This window comes from Pleurodeles waltl, chromosome 1_2 (genome assembly GCF_031143425.1).
Source record: "Pleurodeles waltl isolate 20211129_DDA chromosome 1_2, aPleWal1.hap1.20221129, whole genome shotgun sequence".
In the NCBI taxonomy this organism is placed as follows: domain Eukaryota; kingdom Metazoa; phylum Chordata; class Amphibia; order Caudata; family Salamandridae; genus Pleurodeles; species Pleurodeles waltl.
Window position 1 is genome coordinate 716,509,396 of NC_090437.1, and position 23,040 is coordinate 716,532,435.

General features: G+C 44.7%; 1 protein-coding gene across 1 annotated transcript in view; it reads left to right on the forward strand.

Annotated features, from left to right (window-relative positions):
* RBM46 (RNA binding motif protein 46) overlaps nucleotides 1-23,040 on the forward strand; it is a 270,633-nt gene that overhangs the window by 32,633 nt on the left and 214,960 nt on the right. The window contains exon 3 of the mRNA XM_069243032.1: nucleotides 20,780-21,247. Within this exon, the coding sequence (XP_069099133.1) occupies nucleotides 20,780-21,247 (468 nt within the window). The remainder of the gene's footprint in view (nucleotides 1-20,779; nucleotides 21,248-23,040) is intronic.

Genomic DNA, 23,040 nt, shown 5'->3' on the forward strand with positions numbered 1-23,040 from the left:
TTTTTACCAGAGTGGGATTTCCTAAGGAGGTGGTGTCTGACAGGGGTACCATCTTCATGTCAGCATACCTGAAACATATGTGGAATGAGTGTGGGGTGACTTACAAATTCACCACACCATACCATCCACAAACCAATGGCCTTGTAGAAAGATTTAACAAGATATTGAAAGGCATGATCATGGGGCTCCCTGAAAAGCTCAAAAGGAGATGGGATGTCCTCTTGCCATGTTTGCTTTTCGCCTACAGAGAGGTGCCTCAGAAGGAAGTAGGGTTTTCCCCCTTTGAACTTCTGTTGGGCCATCCTGTAAGGGGACCACTAGCTCTTGTAAAAGATGGCTGCGAGAGACCTTTTCATGAGCCTAAACAAGATATAGTGGACTATGTACTAGGCCTACGTTCCAGGGTGGCAGAGTACATGGAAAAGGCAAGTAAAAACCTTGAGGCCAGCCAACAACTCCAGAAGATGTGGTATGACCAAAAGGCTGCTATGGTTGAGTGGGTTCTGGAGCCTGTGGCTCCCAGGGCACTTCAGGACAGATGGAGTGGCCCTTACCCAGTGCTAGAAAGAAAGAGTCAGGTCACCTACCTGGTAGACCTAGGCACTAGCAGGACCCCCAAAAGGGTGATCCATGTGAACCGCCTCAAACTCTTTCATGACAGGGCACATGTGAATCTATTGATGGTAACAGATGAGGACCAGGAAGCTGAGAGTGAACCTCTCCCTGATCTCCTCTCCACAGACCCTAAAGATGGCTCAGTAGATGGAGTTACTGTTCAGACACCCTCTCTGGCCAACAGCAATCTGACTGTAAGAAGGTCTTACAACAGTTTGCTGAGCTCTTTCCCCTACACCTGTGTACCCATGATGTGGACACAGGAGACAGCATGCCTGTCAAAAACAAAATTTCCAGAGAGTCTGACCAAGTTAAGGAAAGCATCAAAGTGGAAGTCCACAATATGCTGGAATTGGGAGTCATTGAGCACTCTGACAGCCCCTGGGCTAGCCCAGTGGTCTTAGTCCCCAAGCCTCACACCAAAGATGGAAAGAGAGAGATGAAGATTTGTGTGGACTACAGAGGACTTAATTCTGTCACCAAGACAGATACCTATCCCATTCCAAGGGCAGATGAATTAATTGACAAACTAGGTGCTGCCAGATACTTAAGTACCTTTGACTTGACAGCAGGGTACTGGCAAATCAAAATGGCACCAGGAGCAAAAGAAAAGACAGCATTCTCCACACCTGATGGGCACTATCAGTGTACTGTTATGCCCTTTGGTTTAAAGAATGCCTCTGCCACCTTCCAAAGGTTGGTGAATCAAGTCCTTGCTGGCTTGGAGCCCTTTAGTGCAGCTTATCTTGACGATATTGCTGTCTTTAGCTCCAGCTGGCAGGATCACCTGGTCCACTTGAAGAAGGTTTTGAAGGCCCTGCAAGCAGCAGGCCTCTCTATCAAGGCATCCAAATGCCAGATAGGGCAGGGAACAGTGGTTTACTTGGGACACCTTGTAGGTGGAGGCCAAGTTCAGCCACTCCAGCCCAAGATCCAGACTATTCTGGACTAAGCAGCTCCAAAAACCCAGACTCAAGTCAGGGCATTCCTTGGCTTGACTGAGTACTACAGGAGGTTTGTGAAGGAATATGGATCAATAGTGACACCCCTCACAGAACTTACTTCCAAGAAAGTGCCCAAGAAGGTAAACTGGACTGTAGAATGCCAACAGGCCTTTGACACCCTGAAACAAGCTATGTGCACAGCACCAGTTCTAAAAGCTCCAGATTACTCCAAGCAGTTCATTGTGCAGACTGATGCCTCTGAACATGGGATAGGGGCAGTTTTGTCCCAAACAAATGATGATGGCCTTGACCAGCCTGTTGCTTTCATTAGCAGGAGGTTACTCCCCAGGGAGCAGCGTTGAAGTGCCATTGAGAGGGAGGCCTTTGCTGTGGTTTGGTCCCTGAAGAAGCTGAGACCATACCTCTTTGGTACTCACTTTGTAGTTCAAACTGACCACAGACCTCTCAGATGGCTAATGCAAATGAAAGGTGAAAATCCAAAACTGTTGGTGGTCCATCTCCCTACAGGGAATGGACTTTATAGTGGAGCACAGACCTGGGACTGCCCATGCCAATGCAGATGGCCTTTCCAGGTTCTTCCACTTAGAAAATGAAGACTCTCTTGGGAAAGGTTAGTCTCATCCTCTTTCGTTTTGGGGGGGGGGGGGGGGGGGGTGTAAGGAAATGCCTCCTTGGCATGGTTACCCCCTGACTTTTTGCCTTTGCTGATGCCAAGTTATGATTTTAAAGTGTGCTGAGGCCTGCTAACCAGTCCCCAGCTCCATTGTTCTTTCCCTAAAACTGTACCTTTGTTTCCACAATTGGCACACCCTGGCATCCAGGTAAGTCCCTTGTAACTGGTACCCCTGGTACCAACGGCCCTGATGCCAGGGAAGGTCTCTAAGGGCTGCAGCAAGTCTTATGCCACCCTGGGGACCCCTCACTCAGCACAGACACACTGCTTCCCAGCTTGTGTGTGCTGGTGGGGAGAAAACGACTAAGTCGTCATGGCACTCCCCTCAGTGTGCCATGCCAACCTCACACTGCCTATGGCATAGATAAGTCACCCCTCTAGCAGGCCTTACAGCCCTAAGGCAGGGTCCACTATACCACAGGTGAGGGCATAGGTGCATGAGCACTATGCCCCTACAGTGTCTAAGCAAAACCTTAGACATTGTAAGTGCAGGGTATCCATAAGAGTATATGGTCTGGGAGTCTGTCAAAAACGAACTCCACAGCTCCATAATGGCTACACTGAATACTGGGAAGTTTGGTATCAAACTTCTCAGAATAATAAACCCACACTGATGCCAGTGTTGGATTTATAAAAAAATGCACACAGAGGGCATCTTAGAGATGCCCCCTGTATTTTACCCAATTGTTCAGTACAGGACTGACTGGTCTGTGCCAGCCTGCTGCTGAGAGACGAGTTTCTGACCCCATGTGGTGATGGCCTTTGTGCTCTCTAAGGACAGAAACAAAAGCCTGCTCTGGGCGGAGGTGCTTCACACCTCCCCCCTGCAGGAACTGTAACACCTAGCAGTGAGCCTCAAAGGCTCAGGCTTCGTGTTACAATGCACCAGGGCACTCCAGCTAGTGGAGATGCCCGCCCCCTGGACACAGCCCCCACTTTTGGCGGCAAGTCCAGGAGAGATAATGAGAAAAACAAGGAGGAGTCACTGGCCAGTCAGGACAGCCCCTAAGGTGTCCTGAGCTGAGGTGACTCTGACTTTTAGAAATCCTCCATCTTGCAGATGGAGGATTCCCCCAATAGGATTAGGGATGTGTCCCCCTCCCCTCAGGGAGGAGGCACAAAGAGGGTGTAGCCACCCTCAAGGACAGTAGCCATTGGCTACTGCCCTCCCAGACCTAAACACACCCCTAAATTCAGTATTTAGGGGCTCCCCAGAACCTAGGAAATTAGATTCCTGCAACCTAAGAAGAAGAGGACTGCTGAACTGAAAACCTGCAGAGAAGACTAAGACACAAACTGCTTTGGCCCCAGCTCTACCGGCCTGTCTCCCCACTTCTAAAGACACTGCTCCAGTGACGCGTTCCGAGGGTCCAGCAACCTCTGAAGCCTCAGAGGACTACCCTGCATCTAGAAGGACCAAGAACTCCAGAGGACAGCGGCTCTGTTAAACAAAGACTGCAACTTTGCAACAAAGAAGCAACTTTGAAACAACACACGTTTCCCGCCGGAAGCGTGAGACTTTGCACTCTGCACCCGACGCCCCCGGCTCGACTTGTGGAGAACAAACACCACAGGGAGGACTCCCCGGCGACTACGAGACTGTGAGTAGCCAGAGTTGACCCCCCTGAGCCCCCACAGCGACGCCTGCAGAGGTAATCCCGTGGCTCCCCCTGACCGCGACGGCCTGCTTCAAAGACCCGACACCTGGGAAAGACTCTGTATCCGCAGCCCCCAGGACCTGAAGGATCCGACCTCCAGCGCAGGAGCGACCCCCAGGTGGCCCTCTCCCTTGCCCAGGTGATGGCTACCCCGAGGAGCCCCCCCCCCCTTTGCCTGCCTGCATCGCTGAAGAGACCCCTTGCTCTCCCATTGAAACCTATTGCGAACCTGACGCCTGTTTGCACACTGCACCCAGCCGCCCCCGTGCCGCTGAGGGTGTACTTTCTGTGTGGACTTTGTGTCCCCCCCCTACGGTGCCCTACAAAACCCCCCTGGTCTGCCCTCCAAAGTCGTGGGTACTTACCTGCTGGCAGACTGGAACCGGGGCACCCCCTTCTCCATTGAAGCCCATGCGTTTTGGGCACAACTTTGACCTCTGCACCTGACCGGCCCTGAGCTGCTGGTGTGGTAACTTTGGGTTTGCCTTGAACCCCCAACGGTGGGCTACCTTGGACCCAAACTTGAACCCGTAGGTGGTTTACTTACCTGCAAAAACTAACAAACACTTACCTCCCCCAGGAACTGTTGAAAATTGCACTGTCTAGTTTTAAAATAGCTATATGTCATTTATGTGAAAACTGTATATGCTATTTTCCTAATTCAAAGTTCCTAAGTGAAATACCTTTCATTTAAAGTATCACTTGTAAATCTTGAACCTGTGGTTCTTAAAATAAACTAAGAAAATATATTTTTCTATATAAAAACCTATTGGCCTGGAATTGTCATTGAGTGTGTGTTCCTCATTTATTGCTTGTGTGTGTACAACAAATGCTTAACACTACTCCTCTGATAAGCCTACTGCTCGACCACACTACCACAGAATAGAGCATTAGAATTATCTCTTTTTGCCACTATCTTACCTCTAAGGGGAACCCTTGGACTCTGTGCATACTATTCCTTACTTTGAAATATTACATACAGAGCCAACTTCCTACACACACAAAGAGGTTTTGTTTGCCCATGACGCCATAAAAATGTGTGCAGAGTATCTCCTCTGTTTCAACGAAAGGGTGGTTCATATGACCCTTTTTAACTCACCTTTACCTGTGCACTTCATGGACAGTGGAAGACTTGTTGACAAAACACTTCACCATACTTTCTTAGCACTTGCACATTTGATCGCATGGATTGTAGTTTCGAAAACAAAATCAAATAAATGTACACATTCTCAGCTTGCACGTACCAGGCTGTGCTGCCTTTTTCTTCAAGGCTTGTCTGGAGGAAAGACACGTAAATGACAGACAACACAGCAGAGGGAGAAAAGTGAATTCGTGTGCATATGTATGTATGTATATATATATATATATATATATATATATATATATATATGTTCAATGGCATGTGTAGCTGCAGATAGACATGCTGTGCATTATCCTGGCATCTAGTGTTGGGCTCGGAGTGTTACAAGTTGTTTTTCTTCGAAGAAGTCGATGTCTTTTTGAGTCACGAGATTGAGGGACTCCTCCCCTTTCGGCTCCATAGCGCATGGGCCTCGACTCCATCTTAGATGGTTTTCTTTCCGCCATCGGGTTCGGACGTGTTCTTCTTCGCTCCGTGTTTCGGGTCGGAAAAGTTAGTTAACTATCGGAAAATTCGACGGTATTGTTTGCGCTCGGTATCGGTTTAGTAAGAGCACATCGACACCTAAGAAAAGAAGAGCTCCGTTAGCCTTTCGGGGCTTCCATTCCCCGGCGGGGCCTAGTCGGCCCGACTGCGTGCGTCTTCAAGGCTCATGGAACGGACCCCATTCCGCTTCTGCCCCGAATGCCACGCTAAGTATCCTTATACAGACCAGCATTTGGTCTGTAATTTGTGTTTGTCCCCCAAACACAAAGAGGATACCTGCGAGGCCTGTCGGGCATTTCGGTTGAAGAAAACGCTACGGGGCCGGAGAGCTCGAAGGCTTCAAATGGCGTAGACGCCGGCTGGACACCCCGACGTCGAAGAAGAGGAAACATTCTCTATTCCTGATTCGGACTCGGACGAGCCCGAGAGTGAGCAGCCGGCGAGGCAACAAACCGTGGGTAAAACAGCCCCGGCCAAAACTCACACAAAAATAAGGAAAGCCCAGGGGACGCCATGGCTTAACCCGTAAGCACGGTGACCAACCATCGGCACCTAAAAAGGGCACACACATGCCGAAGACATCCGACTCCGGTCGAGATACCGGCACAGAGTATACTCCGCACCGAGATACCGGCTCCGAACAAACTCTGCACTGAGAAATCGGCACCCCGAAACCGAAAAAGGTGGCTTCGGAGCCGAAAAAGACTGCTGAAAAGGTTTCGGTGCCGAAACATCCAGCCTCGGAGCCGAAACAAAGCTCCTATTCCAAAGAACAAGGCCTTTCATCACAACTACAAGGCCACAAATTTGGACAAGAACTAGAGATGGGAGAGCCAGACTATACACAGAGAAGGCTCCATATGCAGAAGGACACAGGAAAAATAAGAACTCTTCCCCCAATTAAAATGAAACGGAAAGTCGCTTTCAAGGAAACTGAAAAACAGCCAAAAGCAAAGGTGGCTAAAGAAAAAACTCCACCACGTTATTCTCCACAGCCATCGCCACAGCATTCACCGCAACTGTCCCCAATTGCAACACCCCCAATGATGCAATCACCAACGCACACAGGGATGAGCCAAGATGACCCAGATGCATGGGATCTATACGATGCACCAGTATTTGATAATAGTCCGGATTGCTATCCGGCAAGACCATCACCACCAGAAGACAGTACTGCTTACATGCAGGTGGTTTCCAGGGCAGCTACTTTTCACAACGTAGCACTGCATTCTGAACCTATAGAGGATGACTTCTTATTCAATACCCTGTCGTCAACACATAGCCAATACCAAAGTCTGCCTATCTTACCAGGCATGTTAAAAAACGCGAAGCAGGTGTTTTAAGACCCAGTCAAAGGCAGAGCCATCACACCTAGGGTGGAGAAGAAGCACAAACCTCCCCCTACGGACCCTGTGTACATCACGCAACAACTAACACCTGACTCGGTGGTAGTGGGAGCAGCCCGGAAAAGGGCAAACTCACAGACTTCTGGGGATGCACCACCACCCGACAAAGAAAGTTGAAAGTTCGATGCTGCGAGGAAAAGGGTTGCAGCACAAGCAGCCAATCAATGGCACATTGCCAATTCACAGGCTTTATTGGCAAGATATGACAGGGCTCATTGGGATGAAATGCAACGTTTCATTGAACATCTTCCCAAAGAGTTTCAAAAGCGTGCACAACAAGTGGTGGAGGAGGGCCAAAGCATCTCCAACAACCAAATAAGATCGGCTGCGGACACAGCCCCCAGAACAGTAAACACAGCGGTCACCATTCGGAGACACGCATGGCTACGCACCTCCGAATTTAAGCCAGAGATCCAGCAGGATGTGCTGAATATGCCGTTTAATGGACAACAGTTGTTTGGGCCGGAGGTCGATACAGCTATAGAAAAGCTAAAGAAAGACACGGACACGGCCAAAGCCATGGGCGCGCTCTACTCCCCACAGAGCAGAGGCACCTTTAGGAAGCCACACTTAAGAGGGGGGTTTCGGGCCCAAAGCACAGAACCTTCAACCTCACAGGCCAGACCCACTTACCAGGGCCAATGCCAAAGAGGAGGCTTTCAGGGACAGTATAGGGGTGGACAGTTCCCTAAAACCAGAGGGAAATTCCAAAGCCCAAAAACCCCACAAGCTAAACAGTGACTCCAATGTCACAAATCCCCAACACATAACACCAGTGGGGGGGAGACTCACAGATTAATTAAAAGAATTGGGAAGACATAAATACGGACTCGTGGGTCCTAGCCATTATCCAACATGGTTATTGCATAGAATTCCTACAATTACCACCAAATGTGCCTCCAAAAGCACACAACATGTCCAAACAGCACTTGGATCTATTACAACTAGAAGTCCAAGCGTTGTTACAAAAAGAAGCAATAGAACTAGTACCCAACCATCAGAAAGGAACACATGTTTACTCCCTGTATTTTCTAATACCAAAAAAGGACAAAACACTGAGACCCATCTTAGATCTCAGAACACTAAATCTTTACATCAAATCAGATCACTTTCAGATGGTGACACTTCAAGACGTGATTACCTTGCTCAAACAACAAGACTACATGTCAACATTAGACCTCAAGGATGCTTACTTCCATATACCCATACATCCTTCCCACAGGAAATACTTAAGGTTTGTAATCCAAGGAGTACATTACCAATTCAAAGTGTTACCATTCGGGATAACAACAGCACCAAGAGTATTTACAAAATGCCTTGCGGTAGTAGCTGCACATATCAGAAGACAGCACATACACGGTATTCCCGTACCTAGACGATTGGTTAATAAAAACCAGCACTCAGAAACAGTGTCTTCAACACACAAAATACGTCATAGAAATCCTTCACAAGCTAGGGTTCTCAATAAACTACCTAAAATCACACTTACAACCGTGCCAAATACAACAATACTTAGGAGCAACAATCAACACAGAAAAAGGGATTGCCACTCCAAGTCCACAAAGAGTACAAGCATTCCAAAACACAATACTAAACATGCACCCAAACCAACAGTATCAAGTAAGGTTTGTGATGAAACTTCTAGGCATGATGTCTTCATGCATAGCTATTGTCCCAAACGCAATATTACACATGCGGCCCTTACAACAGTGCCTAGCAACACAATGGACACAAGCACAGGGTCAACTTCAAGATCTAGTGTTGATAGACCGCCAAACACACTCTTCGCTTCAATGGTGGAATCCTATAAATTTAAACCAAGGGCGGCCTTTCCAAGACCCAGTGCCTCAATACGGGATCACAACAGATGCTTCCATGGTAGGGTGGGGAGCACACCTCAACCACCACAGCATCCAGGGACAATGGGACACTCAACAAAGCCAGCTTCATATAAATCAACTCGAACTACTAGCAGTGTTTCTAGCATTGAAAGCATTTCAACTGTTAATAGCCCACAAACACATTCTTGTCAAAACAGACAACATGACAACAATGTATTACCTAAACAAACAGGGAGGGACACATTCATCACAGCTGTGTCCCTTAGCAGAGAAGATTTGGCATTGGGCGATTCACAATCACATTTGCCTAATAGCACAGTACATCCCAGGAATTCAAAACCAGTTGGCCGACAATCTCCGTCGAGATCACCAACAGATCCACGAATGGAAAATTCATCCCCAGATACTGCAAACTTACTTTCAAAACTGGGGAACACCGCAAATAGACCTATTCACAACAAAAGCAAACGCAAAATGCCAAAACTTTGCGTCCAGGTACCCACATCCTCACTCCAAGGGCAATGCGTTATGGATGAGTTGGTCAGGGATATTTGCTTACGATTTTCCCCCTCTCCCACTCCTTCCGTATCTAGTAAACAAATTGAGTCAAAACAAACTCAAACTAATACTAGTAGCACCAACTTGGGCTCGCCAACCATGGTACACAACACTACTAGATCTGTCAGTAGTACCTCATATCAAACTACCAAACAGACCAGATCTGTTAACTCAACACACACAACAGATCAGACACCCGAATCCAGCATCGCTCATTCTAGCAATCTGGCTCCTGAAGTCTTAGAATTTGGACATTTAGACCTTACACAAGAATGTATGGAGGTCATTAAACAAGCTAGGAAACCTACTACAAGACACTGCTACGCAAATAAATGGAAAAGATTTGTTTATTACTGTCATAATAATCAAATTCAACCACTACATGCGTCCACAAAAAACATTGTAAGCTACTTATTACACTTACAAAAATCTAAGCTAGCTTTTTCGTCCATTAAAATACATCTCAAAGCAACTTCTGCCTATCTGCAAATTACACATTCAACATCACTTTTTAGAATCCCAGTCATAAAAGCATTTATGGAGGGTCTAAAAAGAATCATACCCCCAAGAACACCACCAGTTCCCTCATGGAACCTCAATATTGTATTAACACGACTCATGGGTCCACCATTTGAACCCATGCACTCTTGTGAGATGCAATACTTAACATGGAAAGTAGCCTTCCTAATAGCTATCACATCTCTTAGAAGAGTAATTGAAATACAAGCATTTACCATACAAGAACCCTTTCTACAAATACACAAACATAAAGTGGTTCTACGTACAAATCCCAAATTTTTACCAAAAGCTATATCACCGTTCCACCTAAGTCAAACTGTGGAACTCCCAGTATTTTTTCCACAGCCAGACTCTGTAGCTGAAAGGGCATTACATACATTAGACATCAAAAGGGCACTAATGTATTACATTGATAGAACCAAACAATTTCGCAAAACAAAACAATTGTAGCTTTGCAAAAACCTCATGCAGGGAATCCAATATCCAAACATGGCATTGCCAGATGGATAGTAAAGTGTATTCAAACCTGCTATGTAAAAGCAAAGAGAGACCTGCCTATTACACCGAAGGCACACTCCACTAGAAAGAAAGGCGCCACAATGGCCTTTCTAGGAAATATACCCATGACAGAAATCTGTAAGGCAGCCACATGGTCTACGCCTCATACATTCACAAAACATTACTGCGTGGATGTGTTAACAACACAACAAGCCACAGTAGGACAGGCAGTATTACGGACATTATTTCAAACAACTTCAACTCCTACAGGCTAAACCACCGCTTTTGGGGAGATAACTGCTTACTAGTCTATGCACAGCATGTGTATCTGCAGCTACACATGCCATTCAACGGAAAATGTCACTTACCCAGTTTACATCAGATTTACATGCGCCCTCCCGCCTCCCCGGGAGCCTGCAGCCGTTATAAGTTGATAAAATTATATATATATATATATATATATATATATATATATATATATATATATATATATATATATATATATATATATATATATATATATATATTATATATGTTGATAAAACTTGTACATTTGTAAATATATATCACTTTTAGACACATTATGTACAGACATTCTTACTCCATTGCATGGGCACTATTACTATATACAGAACTCCTACCTCACCCTCTGCGGGGAAAACAGTCTAAGAGGGAGTGGACGCCCATGCGCAATGGAGCCGAAAGGGGAGGAGTCCCTCGATCTCGTGACTCGAAAAGACTTCTTCGAAGAAAAACAACTTGTAACACTCCAAGCCCAACACTAGATGGCAGGATAATGCACAGCATGTGAATCTGCAGCGTCTCATGCCACAAACAGATGTACACTGGGTAAGTGACATTTTCCATATATATCTTTCATAGATTCACATGCTCGAATCATTCCCCGTTGTCGGAGTGGGAGTCCAAAGGTACCTTAGAAAAGCAGTATGTAAGAACCACATAGGCTGTAATGGCAACAGCCATCAGTTGAATAGCCTTTCTATGTCCATTTGAAAAAAGAACCAAACTTGACCCATGACCAAGCAGGCGCCAGCACCCTCTAGAGCACTCCAAAGAGAGACTTTTTCCCTCAGATATTCTACTGCACGTCAGGTGAAGGAAGTCTCTCTGAGCTCTGCTCAGTGTTTTCCTGTAAAAATCTTCTGTATCAACCTAAAGACATGTCAGAACATTATAAGAAAGTCATTTTCGCTTTATAGATCCTATGGCAGGGAATGGCTTCATATTGTTGACCCTCATAAGAATTTCCTTTATTGCCTGTATCCTAAACATCAGGCAGTAGACTGTAAGATCTGTTGAACTTTCTCATCCAAGACTCTGACGGACAGAGACGGAAGACTGCTTTTGTGTGTGCAGGTGAAAACCAGTTTCTCAGGTGAAGACACTGACAAACTTTTTTAAAACCTCAGAAAAGATCAAGATCACCTGTCTACGGGCACTCTAAGGAGAGCAGGAAGGTTGCTAAAACACACCACAAAGACCCTTCAAAGGAGAGATCACATCTACTCTCCACTTGGTTAGGGTCCTCACATCCATCTACGCCTTAGTACAATAAAAAGGAGACTCATCGCCATCATTCTCCTATATCTGAACCTTTGAAATCAAAGAAAGCAGGAATCCAGTTGTCGATGATGCCACTGTCGACGACGTCCTCCACAATGAAAGTAAGCACCGTCTTGTCGTCGAGACCTTCGTCATTGCTTACAGTGTCAACGACAGCGACGGTTATTGGTTCAGGTTTATCAGAAACGGTGGATCTAACATCACCGCCAATAAAAAAAAAAAAAACACTTGTCGACGAAGCTCACTGCTGTATCCACAGTGAAGACAGCTTAACTGTCTATCTCTCAGGATTCTCTGTCAACTAAGCTTCCGTCGACGAGATCATCATCATCCACGGCACAACCGTCGATGAAGCCATCAACGAAGAGACCGTCAATGACAATAGCACCGTTGTCGGCTACATCATCGTCGATGACTGCACCATCGTTGACACTACCATTGACGGAACAGTTTTCAGCAACCATATCGTCGGAGATGCCAGCAACTACAACAGTAGATCTAGTAAAGGAAGTACAAGTGCCTCAGTACTCTATAACCTCTAAAGCGATAAATCTCACAGATTCTGCAGTCACTGTTAAGATTACAAGGGTGTGAAGGTCTTCAGTACAACCTGAGGACACATCTCCAAGCAAAGTTTCTACCTTGCTACCCAGTCATCTTTTAAATTGGGAAGAATCGAAGAAGAGGGCTGTTAGACCTGACAGCCTTAGGGTGGTCACCCTCAACTTTTTGCCTGCCTCACTCCACTTTTTTACACAGTTTTTGCTGGTTTTAGGACTCTGTGCACTTTACCACTACTAACCAGTGCTAAAGTGCATATGCTGTCTCCCTTAAAACATGGTGACATTGCCTCATACCCAGTTGGCTTATTTAATTTACTTATAAGTTCCTAGTAAAAGTGCACTACATGTGCCCAGGGCCTGTAGATTAAATGCTACTAGTGGGCCTGCAGCACTAGTTGTGCCACCCACATAAGTAGCCCCCTAACCATGTCTTAGGCCTGCCATTGCAAGGCCTGTGTGTGCAGTTTCACTGCCAGATTGACTTGCCATTTAAAAGTACTTGCCAATCGTTAAACTCCCCTTTTTCTACATATGTCACCCCTAAGGCAGACCCTAGATAACCCATAGGGCAGCGTGCTATGTAGGGAAAAGGCAGAATATGTTCCTGTGTAGTTTATTTGTCCTGGGAGCGTAAAACTCCTAAATTTGTTTTACACTGCTGTGAGGCCTACTTCTTTCATAGGCAAACATTAGGGCTACCCTCATATACTGTTTGAGTGGTACATTCTGATCTGAAAGGAGTAACAAGGTCATATTTAGTATGGCCAGAATGGTAATACAAAATCCTGCTGACTGGTGAAGTTGGATTTAATATTAATATTTTAGAAATGCCACTTTTCGAAAGTGAGCATTTCTCTGCACTTAAATCCTTCTGTGCCTTACAATTCACATCTGGCTGAATTAGTTGACAGCTCCCTTATGCATTTCATTCAGACAACCCCAAACACAGGATGTTCAGTCACACCTGCACACATCTGCATATTGAATGGGTCTTCCTGGGCTGGGAGGGTGGAGGACCTGACAATTACATTTGAAAGGACAGTGGCCTGCCCTCACACAGTGGACTGCCAAACCCCCTACTGGGACCCTGGCAGACAGGATGGAACTGAAAGGGGACCTTGTGCACGTCTAAGCCACTCTTTGATGTCTCCCCCAATTCAGAGGCACATTTGGGTATTTAAACAGGGCCTCTGACCCTACCATCTCAGACACTTCTGGACAAGATATCACTGGGGAAGAAACTCTGAACCAAAACCTGCAAACTGCCAAGAGAATCTGCCTGGCTGCCCAAAGGACTCACCTGACTGCTTTGCTGAAAAGGACTGCTGCCTTGCTGTTGCCCTGCTGCCTGGCTGCCCTCTGGCTCTACAAAGAAGTGATCTCTAGGGGCTTGGATTGAGCTTGCCTCCTGTTTTCTGAAGTCTCAGGGCCAAAAAGACTTCATCTTTGCAAAGAACTCCTTGTGCGGCAAAACAATCTACGCACAGCCTGCCGGAACGACACACCGTCTGCACCACTGTGGGGAAAATCACCACACGCTGAACCAAAACGATGCAGTCTGTTTGTGGAGATTGACGCAGCGCCAGCGTTGCGACCAGAACTTTGATGCACGGCCCACTGAATCGACACATTGCCGAGCCGGAACAGCGCAGCCCGACTTCCTGCAAAGAGGAATCGATACAGCACCTGCCATGCAACAGAAATTTCCCCGCATTGCCCACTGGATTGACAGAGCTCCTTTGACTTCGTCCCGCATGCCCAGGATTTCCCCGCATCGTCCCCGGGGCGTTCGAATACCCCGCAACCCGAAGAGGATCCTCCAAGTCCACGCACTGGAAATCAACGCAAGGCCCTTGCTGCGTGGAAAATATCGACACATCGTCTGTGTGTGCCCGGAGAATCCAAAGCACACCTCCCAGTTTTCTACGCATCTTCTCCTCTGCGGTCCCTTGCAGATAATTTAGACGCAAACCAGGTACTTTGTGCTTGCAAGAGACACTTATTGCTTTTAATAACTTAAGACACTTTTTATCATTTTCTAAAGTGATATTTCAACATGTACTTATCAAATCTTGAACATTTTGACCTGCATTTAATCAGATGAATATTCTATATTTGTCTAAACCTGTGTGGTGTATTTTTGTGGTGTTTATACTGTGTTATTGCATGATTTATTGAACAAATACTTTACACATTGCCTTCTGAGTTATGCGTGACTGCTCAGTGCCAAGCTACCAGAGGGTGGACACAGGATAATTTCGATTGTGTGTGACTTACCCTGATTAGAGAGAGGGTCCTTGCTTGGACAGGGGGGTAACCTGACTGCCAACCAAAGACCCAATTTTTAACAAAGGCCCATTTGGGGACGCACATAGCCGATCAGACTTGTGTGAAATACCAAGATGATGATGAATATGACAAGCAGGGTGGTGAGGCCTATTATACTCCTCATGGCAGGCAGTATGAACCATTTTCTCAACCATGCAATACAGTTCAAATGTCTGTATCTCTTGTTCAAGGCCTTCAGGCCATGCTGAAGGATTATATAATAAGAAGGTTTCCAGAACCTACTCCAGAAGCAATGCAACAACCCTCACAACCATTACTTCTATCTCCATCTACACCTAGAAACCTGCCGCCTCTTTCAACACTCCTAGGCTAACACCGACGTCTGGGATATCTGTCCCTTCTAGAGAGGATGATACATCCTCTGAAGATGGCAGAGAGGAGGAAGAGGTTATTATCCTTCAACATGTCCAAGATGAGTGGGATGATTATTTAGCACCAACACCATCTCCACCTCCCCCTCATCCATCAGATTCTCAGGGGATTTCACAGTCTCATGAGCAGGGCTGCCACCCATTTTCACTTACCAACATCAGTGTCACAAGCAGATTGTTTTGTGCACGATTTCAAAGAGCAAGCCAGGAAATCCGTTAGGTCCATCCCTATAATTGATTACATGTGGAATGAGGAACTAAAAATTATGAAAAATCCAGCAACAGTGCCTCCAGTACTACCTCATCTGGATAAAAAACATAAAGCTACAGAGGACTCTCCAGCATGATTGATAGGACATCCAAAACCTGACTGTAGTTGCGCAAGCTGCTCAAAGGCGCTCCAAGAACCCCTCCACCCTGATCTCAACACCACCCGACAAAGAAGGGAGATGTTTAGAAAACATTGGGAAGAGATTCTCCCTTACATCAGCTATTACTGCCTGGGCAATTTTAGGACACTATGACTGACAAATGTGGTCGGATTTGAATGCCTGCCTTGATCTCATTGCAGAAGACAAACAATGGGAGGCAAAAAAGATACTGCAGGAAGCAGAACACACTTCCCTGGAAATAATTGATTGTGCATTAGACATTGCATCTTCATGGTTTAAGCAGCTTGCTGGAGCAGTGGTTTTATGCTGCAAGGGATGGTTAAAGTCCACTTTGTTTTGGCTAGTGGTGCAGTGCAGTATTTTAGACATGGCCTATGACGGAGAGAGTTTATTTGGCAAGCACATCAATTATGTTTTACTTGCGATCAATCCAGACACTGAAATGACTAAGTCCCTTGGGTCTCTGCAATACAGAAGAATGCCCCTTCGAGGAGTGAGGGGCAGAGGTTTCACTTCCTACAGAGGTGGTTATCAGAGACAACAGCAGCCTCTGTCACAGTTCAGATCTACATACCACCAGACCTATCGTCACCTGCCTCCAGCAGCATATAACAGACAAGGAGGCAGGGCAGAAACAGCCTTCCTGAAGTCACAACACCAGCCTTAAACAATGATTTCCATGGGGAACTGGCTTCAGTTTCTTCCCTCCAGCGCAACACCGTTTGTGCAAACATCTCCCATTACTTACATCAGTGGAGGAAAATAACATCAGACAAATGGTTGTTGGACATAGTATCTATCGGTCACACCGTGGAGTTTGTGCAGAAACCCCCAAATCATCCTCTGAAAGGAGCGCATCCACCTGATCTTCACTTCCTGGTGAGAAAAAAGTCTGGGGAATGGAGGCCAGTTTTGGATTTCAGGCAGTTAAACAAATTTCTGCGCAAACAATCCTTCCGGATAATAACTCTCTCAGACATTCTACACCTTCTCAACAGCGGAGACTGCATGACATTGCTGAATCTCCAGGATGCCTACTTTGACATCCTGATTCATCCCAAACATCGCAAGTGTCTTTGTTTCACTGTAGCCGTTACCAAAAAATGCCTTGAACCAGTGGAGACTCAGCTATGCAACCTGGGTTTGCAGGTCTTCCCCTATCTGGACGAGTGGCTGCTCAAAGCACCAACATCTCAGCAGACGTCTCTCACCACCACCGCCTGTCTAACGCTGTTTCGCAATCTGGGGCTAACAGTCAATCACCAAAAATCAACTTTCATCCCATCATGCAAGATAATAATCTGAGGAGCAACGATCGATACAATAAAAAAAAAGGCTTATCTACCAAAGGATCAACAGATAGAATTAACTACCATGGCTCTGAATATATCCCAAAGAAAGTCCGTTCCTGTGAGGCTCATCAAGTGTCTGCTGGGCATGATTTCTTCATCAATAAATCTGGTGCCCCAGCAACATTAAAAATGAGACCAGTGCAAGAAGAACTCCATCTGTAGTGGATTCAGTCTCAAGGGTCCTTCGAGGACTTAACCAATGTTACACCAAGGATGATACAAGCATTGTAGTGGTGGACCCCATCGACCCCTTTTTTCAGGGTTCGATATTCCTAGTCACGGTTCGGACTTTGTATTACTAAGGACCCTTCCCTCGAGGGTTGGGTAGGTCATTTTACCGGACATGTGCATCCAGGGAAAGTGGCCTGAGAAGCTAAAATCAATGCACATCCATCTCTTGGAACTGTAGGCCATCTTCCTAACACTGAAGGCGTTTCTTCCACAAATCTCAGGTTCGTCAGTACTGGTTCGCATGGAAAACATGACCAGCATGTACTGTATAAACAAACAAGGAGTAACAAGGTCCCTATCCCTTTTGCAGGAGGCTCAACTTCTCTGGGACTGGCTAACATTAAATAACATATCTGTCGGGCAGAACATGTGGCTGGCCTCAACAATACTCTCGCAGACAGTCTCAGCAGGAGAGAAGACAGTTGTCACGAGTGGGAGCTGGATCTTCTCGTGCGAGGGGCGACCAGCTCTAGATCTCCTTGCAACAAGGGAGAACACCAAATGCCAGTGTTAACGCCAGTGATCCCCTCTCCCGGGAGGTGGGGGAATGCCCTTTCGATGTCTTGGTCTGGGATCTTTGCATACGTTTTCCCCCCCTTTCCCGTTGATCACCAAAGTTCTCAGGAAAATGAAGATGGAACACTGTCAGCTCATCTTAATTACTCCCAGGGGTCCCAGACAACACTGGTTCTTGGAGCTGATTATCTTATCTGTGACCAACCCATTCCATTGTCCAAGAAGCAAACACTACTGTTGAGAAACCAAGGGCAGATATTACATCCGGAACCAGACTCTCTCCAGTTACACACATGGCTTCTGAGTTCTTTGAACTCAGAAACATGAATATCGACCAAGAATGTAGATGGATACTCTCTAGATCCAGAGACGGAAGTACTAACAGGAGTTATAAAATGAAGTGGAAGAGATTTTGTGCTTGGTGCCAACAGAACAATGTACATCCTTTCCAGGCTTCGCCTGGGCAAATCTTACCTTATCTTCTCTCCCTGGCCAAATCCGGACTAGTCTTTGCGACTGTTAAGGTCCACCTGGCGGCTATCTCGAGATACCAGCGCAGTGCTGACAATACTTCTCTATGCTCTGTCAGACTCATCAAACAGTTTATGAAAGGATTGTTTCACACTTTTCCTCCTGCACGACCTCTGCTTCCAGAATGGAATCTCAACATTGTTCTCGCTCAGCGAATGAAATCTCCATTTGAACCGATACATAAAGCGGAGTTGAAATATCTCACCTGGAAGGTCGCTACTTTTCTGTCTCTTACCTCTACCAGGAGAGTCACTAACATACAAGCATTAACGAGTCAGGAACCATTCCTGCATTCACATCGAACTTTGTACTCCTTAGAACAAATCCAAAGTACATCCTGAAAGTTCTATCTCAGTTCCATATCAACGAGCCCATCATCCTAAGAACATTCTTTCCAAGCCCAACTACACCAGCGGAAAGAACTCTGCATTCTCTGGACATTAAAAAGTGTCTTAAATTTTACCTCAATCGCACAAAACCGTTTAGTAAAACAGATCCCCTGTTTCCTACAGTCAGGGAGCTAGGGGAGCTCTTGTAAGAAAACCAATGATTGCAAGATAGATTTCACAAACTATTCAGTTCTTTCATTCCAAAGCTGGCAGAGCACTGACCAGGAAGCCTAAGGCACATTCCATGAGGGCAGTGTCAACCTCAACAGCTCTTTTTGGAGGCATATTTTGGGATCAGATATGCTGGGCCACAACATGTAAGACTGTCCATTCCTTCGAGCCGCACTACTGCTCAGAGTCAGCTCATTGCGACGATTTAGCAGTAGGACAAGCAGTGCTGCACCATTTATTTCAGTAAGGTGAGCCTATTTTGAAGGTAAGCTGTATTCATGATACTATAATGTTACTTGAATTTATGTAATTTAACAGCATATTTTTAATTAGTTTTTATGTATTTATATGTTTGTTTACATATGTATATCTGTGTACATTTACGCTTAATGTATACTATGAATATATAGATATTATATTCTTACTAAAGACTTTTATGTGCTGTTTTTGTATCTACCCACCATCCGCTAAGATTGTAATACCTATGTCCAGTACTGTTTTCTATTCTGATTCAACCATGTGAATCTATGAAGGACCCAATGCTGGATAAGAAAATAAGGGCCATATGTACGAACACATTTTCCCATAGACATAGAATGGATAAAACCCTTTGCTACATCTGGCCCCAAGTTACTTACCAATAACTGCAGTTTTCCAGTATTGGTATTTTTCATAGATTCACATGCGACCTACCCTCTTCCCCTTAGAGGCTCACCTTTTATCTCAGTATATACTTCACTCTTGTGCTTGAAAATCTGAAAAGCCTCTCTTGGGAGTGTTCTAGAGGGTGCTGGCGCCTCATTGGTCATGGGTCAAGTTTGGTTCCTTTTTTCAAAAGGACACACATAGGCTATTTGATTGATGGCGGCTGCCATTATAGCCTATGTGATTCTTACATACTGCTTTTCTAAAGTACCTTGGGACTCCCACTTCAACCACAGGGAATGATTCAAGCATGTGAATCTATGAAAGATAATTTGTCTAAACATCGTACCTTCTCCAGCTGTATCTTCTTTTGTGCAGTTGCTCCTCCTCTGACAATTGGTATTCACCTTGTTCCTTCTTGTGTGTGCCTGCTATGGGGCCCAGACAGGCAGCATGCCTGGTGCTTCAGGGACGCTGACGGGTGCAGACTCGCTCGCTTTTGGTACGCTGAAGCCCCTGAATAGTGGAGTGGTATGTGGAACATCAAACAGTAGAACACCAACGGCCTCCTCCTTTAAGATTGTTGGATACCCAGAATAGCCCAAAAACTAAAGTTAGAGAATCGACTTAAGCCCTAAGAGTTCGACTTAAGCCCCAATAGTCAGCTTCTTACTAGGGGTCTATACCATACCACTATGGGAGGGACTGAATTAAAATTAAAAATGACTCTCTGGGAAGCATTGGGCGATGGGAGTACCTAGGGAACACTAGGGAGATTTCAATCCTTTTCTCACTGTAGATAACGTTGGCTTGCTTCAAGTGTTGGCTACACAGTAGTGCTTATTTCTACATCTGCTGTATTTTAGAATAAATGGATTCAGAGATAAATAACTTTTGTTTTCACAGTCTCTAATATGACATTATTATGCGATTTATGATAAGTGTGAGAAACTATTAAAAATAATTTACTGGAGGAAACAAGTAACATATCTATAGTTATTGACCTCTTCAAAAGGCAATCACACATTCTCCATTCCTTGCGCGCTCTTCTGAATTGTTGAGCTGTTATGTTCAGTGAAAATGTTTAATGACCCTGGATTAGTTGTTTTTCAGAAGGATCAGATTAGCTTGTTGACAGTGAGCATCGTTCATGCAAACAAAACTATCCATTAACTCTTAAAATAGACGTGAACGCATTCCGAACAATACATATTGAAATTCACAAAAAGTGATCTCTTATTGATGAATGCCTGCATATGAGAAATATTGTTTGAAATGAGATGAGTAACATGCTGTCATGCTTACTTTTTTATTTTTTCATTTAGGCTGGGAAGGCCCGCCGCCCCCTCGTGGCTGTGAAGTTTTTGTCGGTAAGATTCCTCGTGACATGTATGAAGATGAACTTGTTCCAGTTTTTGAAAGGGCTGGAAAGATTTATGAGTTCAGGCTCATGATGGAGTTCAGTGGAGAGAACCGTGGATATGCATTTGTGATGTACACAACCAAAGAAGAAGCTCAACTTGCCATCAGAATGCTAAATAATTACGAGATACGGCCTGGTAAATTTATTGGTGTTTGTGTAAGCTTGGACAATTGTCGGTTGTTTATTGGAGCAATTCCAAAAGAAAAGAAAAAAGAAGAAATATTTGATGAAATGAAAAAGGTTACTGAAGGAGTTGTTGATGTCATAGTCTATCCAAGTGCCACGGACAAAACAAAAAATCGAGGTTTTGCTTTTGTAGAGTACGAGTCTCACAGAGCCGCTGCGATGGCTAGAAGGAAATTAATTCCAGGTACGTTTTCGGAATTCCCTGTTCTTAATAATAATTTCTTTGTAGACAAGTTGTACTTGAATATATCATAAATGTTCATCAATTGGTAGTGGTCCTGCGTTTTTGCATTTACAGTAGAAATATCTGGCGAACTTGCTGACCGCTAACTTTTTCTAGTTCTTTTCAATCTGTTCAAATGTTTGTTAAAAAAAAAAACACAGTTTGCGTGTTAACCAAATATCCCGGTGTCTCTGTGTGCCATTTTCCTAGTTAAATATAATCTGTTATGGTCGCACACCAGCTCATGCAGCTCAGTGTTTTCATTAACAGAACAACGAGTGCCATGATCTGAATGTAGTGCTTTATTGCTGTTGCATATGGGATTCACCTGCGTGCACATATTTTACACCCCATCTTTCTAAGCTTCCAAGACGCTTTAATATATATCTTGGTGCAATAAGATGTCTTTTGTTATTTTTATTCTCTATAATATAATGGTTTTACATACTACCAGATATTAAATAATATAATGTTCATATTTACTTTTTGTGTGAAACTTAATGCACCCATTCACATTTGATAGTTGGATATTAATTCAGCAAAATATCATGGGTAGCTGAGTTCACATCGCTCACATTTGTTAGTGATGGCTGACCCTTTTCCATGTCTTTAGCCCTCAGCAAACCTCTGTTTACTGTTGAGGGAAGAGGGGCACGATAAAGAGTGAAAACGACAGAAGTATACGTGGTTTTTTAACCCTAATTACTGATATTAGTGTTACCAAGGGCTAGTAGCAGGGGCATTAATAGTGCCAGAGAGCATGCTAGGTCAAGCAATCTGTGCCTGCCTCTTATTGCCATCCACGTTCAGATGAATCAGATGCTACAGTACGTTTCGCTAAAAGTGCCTGAATTTATAGTTTCCTAGAAAACAATGCTTAGACTTACCACATGAATCCCTGCCTTTTTTATCTTAATCCTAGTATATATTTATATTTTAGATCGCTAGTCAGAGATCTTGTTCAGTGTCACCAATTTGTTATATACATCCACCAGGGTACACTTCTGGAGCCTATCTAAACAGGTTCAGTTTTTCTGTGTGATTTATTGGACGTTCCTGAATTCATCAATATTTAAAATAGCCCATTTCCAATGGAAGCTTGAATTTACTTTTCCACGAAAGCAGAGCTTCCTTGGAAGCAGATCCTTCACCATGCCTTTTCTATTTCTACATAATGATATCTTCATTTATATTCTTATATGCTGAACATCTCTAGACACGTGCGGATTCCGAATCACATTTATAAGAGAGAGAAAACACTGCCTAAATATAAGGCACTGTCTGTTAAAGGGAACATGTTTTAGCGTTTAGTATAAGAAATATATCCATACAGTCAAGACAATAAAAACAAGAAGAGTGCACTGTCTCTTTAAAAGAGCCTCAGTATCGCATGCCAGACAGTGACAGTTGAACTTTTCAGATTCATTTTCTGTCCTCTGAACAGGATAGTGACCACAGGGATTCTGCCCTTTCCTGCGTTTCATCATACAACATTTTAGATTTTAGGCTGTAATTCAAAATCATTCTAACATGTAATTTTGGTTACCACTGTCAAAGGAGGCCCTTCATTCTTGCTGATAAAAAACAAATAAGGATATATTTGGGCGTTTTGAAATATTTTCCCAGTGATAAGTTCTTACTTGGCACATTTTCTCTGTATAAAATGTGCTTTGACTTTCCCTGCTTATGGCTTCTGAGGAAAAAATGTACACAGCATTTCCGTTGCAGAGGATAAAAAAAATCTTCTGAGTGGC